The 12,721-nt window shown below is 33.2% G+C and overlaps 1 protein-coding gene and 1 long non-coding RNA gene across 2 annotated transcripts in view; both read right to left on the reverse strand.

Moving 5' to 3' along the window:
- The window catches only part of LOC123540206 (glutamate--cysteine ligase catalytic subunit-like), a 66,365-nt gene that overhangs the window by 26,363 nt on the left and 27,281 nt on the right, over nt 1-12,721 (reverse strand). The window contains exon 4 of the mRNA XM_045325037.2: nt 11,979-12,044. Coding sequence (XP_045180972.1) covers nt 11,979-12,044 — 66 coding nt within the window. The remainder of the gene's footprint in view (nt 1-11,978; nt 12,045-12,721) is intronic.
- Nucleotides 6,533-7,963, reverse strand: LOC123540337 (uncharacterized). Its single transcript, XR_006684157.2, has 3 exons — nt 7,809-7,963; nt 7,446-7,555; nt 6,533-6,963 (listed from the first exon to the last, which is right to left on the reverse strand). It is a non-coding gene; the product is annotated as an uncharacterized LOC123540337 (long non-coding RNA).

A 12,721-nucleotide genomic window follows, 5' to 3' on the forward strand; every position in this document is an offset into this window, starting at 1 on the left:
GAAAACCGTAACCATCTGACTTTGCTTCTAACCAGGTTTTGTGAAAATCCTTTAAACTGTTCATTAAAACAAAAGTAATTGCAAGGTTTTTTCTATATTTTGCTTTCACGTACCAAAAATGCATAACCATCAGAAGGTACTAAAGGTATTTCTATTTTAACTCTAGTGGCCGAAGTGCCCCCATTTGAATAAATTTGGCATAAGACCTTATAATAATGTTACAGACCAAGTTTGACGAAGATCCATCATTGTCAAGCAGTTCATGAAAAGAAGTACTTTAAATGTATTTCTATTTTAAGCACTAGTGGCCCCTTAAACGGCCAAGTGTCCCTAACTGTTCAACAAACATGGTAAAAGACCTTATAATGGTGCTCCAGACAAGGTTTGATGAAGACCCGTCAATCAATTTATGAGAAGAAGTCATTTAAAGGAATTTCTATTTTCAACTCTAGTGGCCCCTTTTAGAGGCCAACATCCTCCCCTCCAACTGAATGAATTTCGGAGAGGACCTTATAATGATGCTACAAACAGACCAAGTTTGATGACGATTCTTCAAACGGTTCATGATAAGATTAAGTTGTTTAAGGGTGTTACTATTTTTAACTCTAGCTGCCCCTAAAAGGGGCCAAGTGCCCCATTTGAACGAATTTGAGAGAGAACCTCATAATGATGCTACAGACCAAGTGTGATGAAGATCTATCTAGTGATTCATGAGAAGAAGTTGTTTAAAGGTTTTTCTATTTGCAGCTCTAAAGGCCCTGTGCCCCCCATTTGAACAAACTTGATAAAGGGCCCCCCAAGAATACTACGGACCAAATTTAGTGTTATTCTGACCAGCAGTTTCAGAGGAGATGATGTTTAAGTGAAAATGTGGATGCCGGACGCTTGACCATCCACCTACACTAAGGTGAGCTAAAAAATTGATTTCTATCTATGTCTTAGTTTAACTATTGTACAATATCTAGGTTTTAATTTTAACTATTGTTCAATATCTAGGCCCAAAGGAAAACAGATACATCAAAATATTAATGTGAAGGAATGGTATAACTTATTTCTATTGAATTCCACTTAATATTTAACTGACTGAAAGCTAATGTATTTAAAACAGGATGGTCAGTATATTAAAAATATTTATGGCTGACTGAGCAGAAAATTTGGGATTATATAGTAAATAAATCAACATTTAAATAGCTCCCTTTTTAAGCAAAGGTATTTAAAATCATAGTATAAGCTTGTATTTGTAGATACGAACTTTTACAATTTTAAGAAAATAAATGAACCTGTGGTCACATTCATGTTGATTTTTAAAAGAAAAAATTATGCCTTTTTTAACTGTATTTCACATCAGTACTTCCAATGGAAATTTCTCATTACAGGTAATATACCAAAGCAGAGGAGTGACTGACCTTTGATCAATTATTATGGAGAAAATAATTATGCCTTGTCAAAGAATCAGAGCAACTACCTCCTGGCCACATGCCCTAGAAATTTTTCATGTTAGAATATGAATCACTTAAATAATCTTGTGTTGTTATGGCATGTATGTCAATTTTTGTGCATTTGTACAATATTAATAAAGACTTGTTTTTTTTGACAAATAGTAGTAGTATCATATGATGTTAATTTCTCAAGTTTCTTTACGAAATGTACATGACTGGGACAATCTTTCATGCAATAAAATATATTCATATCTTTTATATGCAAGTATTCACATGTTTAATGTATGTTTTATATAGTACCCAAAGCTAGCAATAAAAAGACAGTGAAAAAAAGTTCATTAAACCTTTATACCAGGATCAACACCATTCATATAAAAATCTGCAATGTCATAATGACTCGGCACAATTGAAATCACATGGGAACGTGATTTTGTGAGATTTAAACTGCTCAAATATATACAATCATCATTTCTGAAGACTAAATGATCTCAAGCAATGAAAATCATCTACTGGTCGATGCACCACTACTATAACAGCATTTTTCAGATAAAGACAGAACAAACTACATAGCATACATTATTTAACCCTAATATATGTAACCCTGCAAAATTTCTATAATGAACTTGTCCATTTTCCAATTTAGACAGTACCATTAACTGTTAAAAGGGGTGCTTACCAAAACGATACTGGCTGAATAGCAAACAGTGCAGATCATGATCAGACTGAAAGGATGTGCAGGCTGATCATGACCTACACTGGTCGCAAAGGCAAAACCAATCATGGTAAGGGTTAAGAACTCTTTTCAACAGTGATGATTGGATCTCTTTTTTTATTTGTAAAGGTATTTTCAATAATGTCCACTCTATGGCCAAAAATGTTTTACTTCTTTATTTTTGCTGGGTTTAATGTCAAACAAACAGAAATATAGGCTATTTAGTCACTTTCCAGCTTTGATAATGGAAGAAGACTCAAGGTTCTCAATTGTGCATTTATTCAGGAGTAAGTGGGTACTAGGAAAGAAACTGCAACCTCGATGACTTCATCACATGATAGAATTCTACACCCTACATGAGGTTTCAAACCCTCAACTGAGAGAGACAAGTAGTTCGAAGACAGGAGCTCTAACCACACAACCACTCCGTGTGTGTATTTCTTGCAAAAAAATTCCAAAACTATAATGTCAAAAAAACAACAAAAAAAACAAGCAGTTTCAAACATTTTGGTTTTTACAATGGCTGTAATTTACAAAGTAAAATACCTCATCAAAATCAGTTTTTTACTAAAAATATTTGAAAAAGAAAATAAAGTTCAAATTACCACCATTTGAGTTCGCTGGAATTCTGTGTCTGATAAATATTCTACTCCATGTAAGAAACTGACTGAAAACTGTGTTACAGAAAAGGTGCATCAGACAGTAAGACTAACACACAGAGGTAATTAAAACTTTGTCACCTATATTGTAGAAAGCCTTCATCATGCTGAAACTGCTGAAAAAACTAGTACAGTATTCTCTCTCTCTCTAATTTAACAGTTTAAATTGATAAAAAAAATGGAAATTTCATCTTACTTGGAAGACAGTTTTATGTATTTCTGGGGGTATTTGAAAATCACTTATTCTCCATCAGCAACTAACAAAACTTCCCCATAAAACAGAAAAAGAAATTTTTTTTTTTTTTTTTATCTCCAAGTATACTGACAATAAGTGTACCCAAACTAAAGATATTGAGTGGAAGCCATTTTTCTATTTTTAGTAACAGAGACCCAAATATCATTCAAAGCTAATTTTTCAGATAAGCTTGCTGTACACAAAGTTTGGTAGGAGTAAGTAAGTCCAAACTAAAATTATAAAGCGGAAACACCTTTTTGATGATCAGATTGAGAAAAAAATCTATTTTTAGAGAGAAAGAAATCTATTTTTAGTAAATGTGAACTTGACCTTGACCAAATGGCATTAAAATGACCTTTTTATCACAAAAAAAAGGGGGAAAAAAAATTTGGATCTCAGTAGGTTTTGAACCGACACCCTTCGGCCCACTGACTAAAAAGTAGCTTTTGGCCCAATGCTCTAGACAAATGCGCCGCCGTGGAATTTGTGTGAAGATTAAATAAGTTATCCTACCTAGAACTTAACCCCAATGACCCCATATACAATGTCAACCTTGGTTTTTCTATAAGCTCTAAAGGCCAAGTTTAATTTCAATATATCAATGCAAACTAAAGTTATTGTGCGGAAACCGATTTTTCTATTTTTAGCAACAGCGACCTTGACCTAGACCCAAATGATTCCAAATGCAATCCTAACCTTTACCTCATTACCATCTATCTACAGGACAAGTTTGGTGTCTGTAGCTTGTTGTAAAGTTATTGTGCGGAAACCAAGTTTGACACACACCCCCCACCCCCCGACAATATTACCCCAATCTAATAACAGGGTTCAAGATGGCCCAGAAAAATTGGGAGAAGTGACTTCTCTCTCCAGTGAAAATAGGGAGAAGTTTTCTCGGAACAGGGAGAAGTGAGGCTGTGGGTCAAAAAAGTCATTAATTATACCGTATATTACCGTTTTGATGGTACAAACAAAGTAATAACATTTCAAAACAATACATACTTTCTTTATAAGTACAAAATGCCAAGCATCAAATACAAGCACACACAGTGGGCATGTTATAAATCAAATGATATAATATAAAAACCTGGTTAAGAAAGATTAAGTTTTGTTAATATTTGGTTTTATTTTATGCTATTATTTATATATTAACTATTTTTAAAATTACATGCTTTGTGTTACAGCTGATAAATTTGTGTTTTGTATTCCTGTATTTATTTAATATGTGATACATCCTTGAAATAGTTACCATGGTTCATACAGACCTTCCTAAAAAAAATTCAAGTAGTGTTCAAGGAGTTTCCAAGTAGTTTTCCTCCATTTTTAAGGACTAAAATGGGCGCAATGTCACTGTTGCTGAGACATGAAATAACCAATTTAAATCCAATTTAGGACAAAATTAAACAATGTAACACAAGATTTACCTTCAACGCATCGCGGATAAATTACATAGTGTGAAAATTACTTGAAAGAGCATAAAACCCGTAAAGTACAGTACTGTACCGTACTATCGCCAACTCCGTGGCAGGCCCTTATGGCGGTAACGGCTGTTTTTTTTCTGTCGTTTTTTAGTTTATTTTGGTCCGTTTATATTGTTTGTATGTTTTCACTTCGCACCCGATGAATTTAAGGACTATTTGCCATCTTTTGTACGTTTTTTCCTAAATTCCAGTAGTTTTCAAGTAGTTTCTGACTGATGCATAATTCAAGTAGTTTTCAAGGAGTAGGAGTCAAATTCAAGGACTTTTCATGGCCTGTGCGAACCATGGTTACTTAAAAATGAATAATGTTTATTATGAAATAGAGTAGTTAATTTTATTGTATTACCAGCTGTGTATTACTATATAAGAAAATTTTGTCAATAATATCAACGTGTTGGGATAGGATTCCTGAATTCTGGAAAAGGACTCTTCAAAATTTGTACCCAAGGGTCCTGGGACTCTTGGGTTTTCAGGTCTAGTGGAACCCCTGGAAAAAGTCAATAATATAGAATTTTGACTCTGTTGGGTGATTTATTACATGTACCAATACCGCATGTCTGGGTACCAATACCTGTATGTCTGGGTACCGATACCTGTATGTCTAGGTACCGATACATATATGCCTAGGTACCGATACCTGTATATCTAGTATAAATTCCTGTCTAGGTACGGATACCCATATGTCTAGGTGCCGATACCCGTATGTCTAGGTGCCGATACATATATGCCTAGGTACCGATACCTGTATATCTAGTATAAATTCCTGTCTAGGTACGGATACCCATATGTCTAGGTGCCGATACCCGTATGTCTAGGTACGGATACCCATATGTCTAGGTGCCGATACCTGTATGTCTAGGTACCAATACATATATGCCTAGGTACCGATACCTGTATATCTAGTATAAATTCCTGTCTAGGTACGGATACCCATATGTCTAGGTGCCGATACCCGTATGTCTAGATACGGATACCTGTATGTCTAGGATTTCATTCAGAATATGGCAAGAAATTCACACAATATAGTCTTGCATGTTCAAACAAACCTTAAAACTTTTTAATATGTAGTTTCTCCTGTAGAGAATCAGACAATTTTTAGCAGACACTTATTATTTCTGAATACAGATTTAATACATGTACTGTACTGAAATATGAAATTCCAACCTCTCTTATATTTATGTTTGTATCATACTTCTTGCAAATATCAACGAAATTAAAACTATGATAAATATTACCAAATCTACAGACAAATATAAAAGTTGTCACATTAATTAATCTTTTTAAACCAGATTTGGTGTATCAACAATCAGCTACCGGTGGTACAATTGAAATGTCCTCCTTAATAGATAATACTACCGAAATTCATAATATTATGAAATGATTTGGGTGACAGCACAAGTAAGTATGTCCTTTCATGAAAGTGAACAAACCATTAGCAAACAAAAAAACAGGAAGAATATGTAAATATAAACCTGCTTTCTATGAAATAAAATGACTTAACCTCAACCCAAACCAAAATCGCAAGCTTATTTTTTAGCTTGCGGCAAGCTTGCTGCAAGCTTGCAGATGAAGCTTGCTGCAAGCTCAGAATTGGAACCTCGCAGCAAGCTTGCGCAAGCTTGCAGTTCATTTCATTTTGCAAGCTTGCGCAAGCTTATGCTCATGAACCTCGCTGCAAGCTTAGAATTGGAACCTTGTTGCAAGCTTGTGCAAGCTTGCAGGCCCTTGTATTTGATTTCAATTTGCAAGCATGCCGTAAGCTTGCGCAAGCTTGCAGAAATTGAAAGTTCCTATTTTTTTTTCCTGCAATTAGGTCTGCATATGAAAGAGCATTAAAAGAAAATTAAAACACAATAAAAGACAAGTAAAAATATACCCTTAATTTACAAAAAAAATACAAAATCTAAGAACTGACTATCATTTTTGACTGATACGGATTTATGGACAGACAGAAAAGTGATCACAAATCTAAATGTAAGGTACCTCAATAAAAATGAAACAATAAATGTAAATCAACCTTTTATTTTGATTGTTCTTAAATCAGTCAGCATTTTAACTAATTTAGAACAATAACGATATTATTTAGGTCTTTAAATAACTATGTTTTTCAATGCCAAAAGTCTATAATATAACAAAAATGCTTATGAATTTTGAACTAGGTGATGTATAATAGTACAAACAATAGTGTTAAAATGTCAGTTCCACTCTTATTGTAGTATATCGATGTTTTCCACTGATTGCCATAACGTTCTTTATTAAATAATTTTCGCAATTACATCTTCAGTACAATGTAAAATATGTCATTATTTTCAACTTAATGTCACTGCTGGTCCAGAAATTTTCTGTCAGTATTTGCCACCACCAATGTAGATTGCCACAGTTTTTCACTAACCACCACAAAGCCATCATTTGCCACCATTTGCTTCACTGCTATGACCTGTTGAAATAATGAATCAATAGATATTAAACCATTAAAGCAGTTTCTTCATTAGTATTATCCATAGTTCATAGTTTCAAAATAAAATTAATATCTTACATGGTATTCAAAGTAGTCCATCTCTATCATACAGGCAACACTGCAGATTTAAGCAAGTAATAACATTACTTGTTGCATTTTCACGAAGCTTTATTTCTCAGTTTGATTTCAAATGTTGGTAGAATAAGGTTCCAATGAAGGCAGACAGATATTTTCAATGTTTTGGGTTAGAGATTAATAGGTTGGACTTATGCATTGCTCTTATTGTATAAATAGTAACAAGTTTGATTTCTACCAGTTACCTGCACTGACATCCCAAGTTGTGTTGACTGCCAAGTGATTACTTAATTTGGTACTTTTTAACCATTATATATAATAATATTGGTCTGGACTTGATACAAGGGGGATGATTATAAAACCTGCTATAATGCAAGTATACTTACATGTCTTTGAACTGTTGGATGGAGCCTTTGAACACAATACATTGGGTCACTAAACATGTCTCAATTCATTCACGTGTGCTGATACTTTATATACACATATGATGCTATACCTGAAAAATAGATATTTTCATTTAAACAGAATATCCAATTTTCCTTCTAATAAATTAAAAGCATGATAAATTAGAAATTGCAGCTGCAAAATAGTTGTAGTGGAACAAAATGACATGAAGTAAAAATCATTTGTTGCATTACACAGTGAAAACTAAACCACCTGCTTCCTGTTAGAATCCATTGTTCTAGTTTTGACATTGTTAAAGGTAATATAGATTACTGTTTGAAAACAAATAAATTTTATGAACTCACCTGGTGCATTCTGTTAATTATTGTTAAATTCCAAGATGAAATAAGCTGCACATAGTAAAATATTTAGGGAAACACTCTCCCAAATATTTACTCTATTCTGCTGTCTGTCAAAGAACTTCCTGTGTAGATTTGAAATTTTGATATTCTTGGGCAAATGTGCCATTAACAGTCAGCTAATGAAGGTAATGATACATCTATGATGTTAAAATATTTTTGTACTAGAGGAAGATTTTATTCCATTCAATCACATACTCATAAATTTTGAAGATTACTCTGATATAAAACAGAAAAAGCTATGGATTACTTTTTGTGGTACATGTACAGCCCCCAGAAGTAGTTCACTGACTTTATTTTCATTGGTTGATCTCTTGTTATGAGTTTCTAAATATAACCCATGCCAGATCTTATGAGTCTGCACGAGATAATCTCCTGTAGTGAGACAAGCAATATACATACACTGCAGTGATTAATAGACCCAAATGATTTATCACTTATCTAGGAATAACTATTAATGAATTGGTGAAAAGAATTGTACTATTTCATGCAATTACTGTTGCTGCTGTTGTTTTCTAGGAGAAAAAAAGCATGATATTTCAATAAATTTTAATATTAGTTTACAATTTCAAGGATGTGATTTTTCCTTTTTCAGCTGATTTCCTCTTTCTGGACAGAAATATTTGAAGAAAAAAAATTGTCAGATTATATATAACTAGCCCCATCCTCTAAAAATGGCAGCTTTGCTACTGAGTAAAAGTTAAAGGCCTAGATTCACTACTATATAAGTGTACCCCCCCAAATCCAATATACAACTCCCATCTTATCTGCTGCTTATCAGCGATTATGTAATAGCAGCTGATTAGAGGGCAACTAGCACAGCAGGGACCCCAACTAGACCATGAAGATGTGTGCAGTGGAGTTGAAAGAAATTAATTTTTCTTCAGTAAATGTGGAATGATAATAAAAATAATTATTATTTTGATATTATGTAGATGATAATAACTATTACTTTAATGTTATAATAATGATAATAATAATAATAATAGAAATAATCATAATTATTATTATTATTATTATTATTATCATTATTATTATTATTATTATTATATTACATATAGGATGATAAAAGATACAGTAATAATATTAAAAAATAATAATGATAATAAAACACAAGTATAGTGAAAACTTCCTGAGTTCTTTGTGCTGACAAACAATAATTTTCGATTTGGAAATTGATTTTCATGTATTCATGTAATCAACATTATTTGAATATAAAATTATTGTGTTCCATCTATACTCAATTTTCATTTTCAGTATGTTGCCAAAAGGGACTTTTTTCATGCTTTGCTTTGTAACTTTGAAATTCACATTCTGTTTTCAATTTAGACAAATGTTGTTTACAGTATTCTGCAAGCTTTAGATGAGTGAAAGTCACATTTTTCAGAAATATCACAATTCTCCAGACAGAAATTGAAAAAATAAAAATTTGCATGTTTCTTTAAATAAGTTTCTCATTATTTCATTATTGTGAAAATAAGTTTCTGATTATTTTATTATTGTGTTTGATCAACAAATATTTTTGTTTACACAGAAATGCAAAAAAAAACTAGTATAACTTTAAAAGTTATCAATTATTCATTAATTTAAAATAAATTACATAGTTTCCCCTTCTCACTAATAGATACACTTGTAAGGTAGACTGACTCTCCAATATACAATGACCCTTGTTTATTGGAGCCATACTGTGATGGTCATTAGCCCCCAACTGTGCTGGCGAAGACAAAAATCCCTTGGCCCACTGCCAAAATCTAGGCCTTTAAGAGAATATCACCTGTATATCATATATTATTCCATATGACTTATATACTTACATGTATACTTGTACATTTTTCTCTGTATAATCGATTCAGACATTCTCAACATAAAAATTAATGTATAAAAAAGTGTTAGATCTCTTTTTGTCATATTTTATTGTCTTAATTATATTATGCATGCTACAGACAAATTTATAGTTTTGGTATTTAGCGCGACATGCCCTTATATAGACATATATAGAAAAAATAAATGTTTACCTGATATTTAGATTCTTTGTTTCATGACATTTAATTTGAATACCAATATGTTAGAATAAAAATCAATCATCATCAAATAATGATTTTTATAAATTTTTTCCGTGTTTTCGACTTAGAATTTTTTCTGCTTCCCACCTTACAACTGGCATGAAATTTCCTAAGTCCAGTGTTAACAGAAAAAGCTTGCGCAAGCTTGCAACTAAAAAAGCTTGCGCAAGCTTGCAAAGCTATCGCAAGCTTGCAGAATTCTGTATGTAAATACACGCAAGCTTGCGTAAGCTTTCTGCAAGCTTGCAATAGTCATGATCAGCCTTTACAAGCTTGTCACAAGCTTGCTGCAAGCTTGCCGCAAGCTTGCGGCAAGCATTCATTTTGGTTTGGGAAATAATATGGATTGTAATAAGGCCAAATTGTCTTGTGTGGTTCATGTAATCTTACAACTAAGGGTTACTCAAATTTGTTTTACCAAAATAGGTTTATTTTTTACTTAATGTGTTGTGCTTCATAAATAAGAGTGTCATGACTGTCTCAGATTGTTTCTGCAGGGAACAGAAATCTGCCTCTAAACACAAGAAAGTTTTCTGAATCTCTATCAATACATAAAATGTAGAAGAACACCCCACTGGCAGCCATGAGTCATGTTATTAATGGACAGTGAGAGCTTAAATAAGTTAGGTAATTAGTTGGTTATCCAAGAATCATTTCTGCCAAAGTTTGAAACTGGGAAGGATATTTTCATTGTTTTCTATAACACTAGCCCTACCCTGATGAAAATGACTGAAAAATTTTGGCAGATGTCACCGAAGCAACATTTTTGCGATATTGTTTTGGAAACTGACCCCTTGAGTTCTAATGGGTAAATGCCAGGTATACCCCTGAATCTTGCTGTGACCTTGACCTTCAAGGTAAAGACCTGACTCTTGCTGAAACACACACCATCATGCTTAATACTTGAGCAGTCTTAAGTTGTATAAAAGTTATAGCTGCAACAAAACGTGTTTCATAGAGGAGTGAAGCAACTAACAGATGTTGCCATTACTACTAGTATTCCTACCACATGACCTTACTTTTGGACATGTTACCTAAAACACTACTTTATGTCTGACCTAAGACAACCTGCTTAAATATTTATGAAAAAGAGATATTTATCTAATGTTAATCTACATTACATCATGAATGTGTCCTCTAAATTTTCAAATTGAGCTGTCATTCAATAACAATACAGAACCAGTCCTATAGTCACTAAAGTCACTAAGCATGTCAAAGGCCTGTAACTGGGTGGATAATTTTGCTAGCTTCAAAATGCCTGTCTCTTTCCATGATTTTGTTTCAAATCAGCAGTTTTACCTAAATGCCCCACTGTGTTTCAAAATTGGCTGGCTGGGCAACTAGAATCTTCCTCTACCAATAAGACAGAAAAATTCCCTTACGAGCTAAGCCATTGAAACGACCCAACCCCAAAAAATCTATCCTGAATTTACTAAAAATAATTTTGCAACTGAACCAGCCCTTAAGCGACACAACTTAACCTAAGCTAGTTCAACTGAAGACAATTCATCTCATGCCTTTCAACCTCAATCTTTTATTCATCAGAGAAGATTGTCAGATTCCGTTAAAATCCATATCATAAAACCATTTATTATAAACCTATATAAATTCTGTAAAAAAATCGGTTTGTATTTTACAATTAAATATGGACAGACAAAAATTCCGTATTGTACCTTTTAAATTCCATATTGTACCTTCCGTATTGCATGCTGCCGGACTATTTTCATATATATGCATGACCCGACACATTTCTATAAATAGCACAACTAAAAACTTCAGTAAGTTCCATTTAATATCGATAAACATTGAGGATTTCGTTCAAGAACAAAACAAGAATCAAAATGTTAAAGGTATATAATAAAAGGGTCATTATAACAGTAGCTAGATCTGGGACTTTGTATTCGGCTCTCGTGGATTGAGCGCCTCGTGAGATCCGATCTGGCAAAATCCACTGGAGCCGAATACTGCATCCCAGATCAAGCTACTGTTATAATAACCCTATTATACCCAGTATACTAAATACTGTTTCGAAAAGGTAACAACATGATCATACCTTGGGAATGCCGTCAAAGACATTGGATACTCGTCTTCTGCCAACAACTTTCTTATTTCTTTCCTCCTGAAATTTCAATCATGAAAATTTAGCTTGTATAACTTACAATGAGTTGGCACAGCTAACAAGAGCTGTCTGTTGTCAAAATATTACAACAGAATTTCAGACAAAAAAATCTAAAACGAGATAAGATTTATGGAACTGGATAAGTTTTGCACTATACGGCAATGTGTTGTGTAACCATGATGGTAAGCAAGTGTTCAAAGTTTCATAGCCACATATCAAACAGTTTAGTCAAAATATGGAATGATATGCAAAACTTAACTAATTTCTTTGTCAAAAAAGGGCCATAACTAAACCAAAATCCTTGTCCTAGTTCTGTAGTCTTGCCTGCATATGTAGACTTTGATGGTAATCAAGTGGTCTAAGTTTCAAAGCCATATGACAAACAGGTTAGACAAAATATGGACTGGTACGGAATATTTAACTGATTTCTAAGTCCAAAGAGGGCCATAATTCAGCCAAAATAGTTGACAGAGTTATGTACTCTTGCCTATCGATGGAGATCATGATGATAAGCAAATGTTCAAAGTTTCAAAGCCACATGTCAAATAGTTTTGACAACATTTAGACTTGTATGAAAACTGAACTGATTTCCAAGTCCAAAAGGGCCATAATTCAGCCAAAATAGTTGACAGAGTTATGTACTCAGGCCTACAGAGACTGTTATAATGAACAACTGA

Source organism: Mercenaria mercenaria, chromosome 16 (assembly GCF_021730395.1).
Source record: "Mercenaria mercenaria strain notata chromosome 16, MADL_Memer_1, whole genome shotgun sequence".
NCBI lineage: Eukaryota > Metazoa > Mollusca > Bivalvia > Venerida > Veneridae > Mercenaria > Mercenaria mercenaria.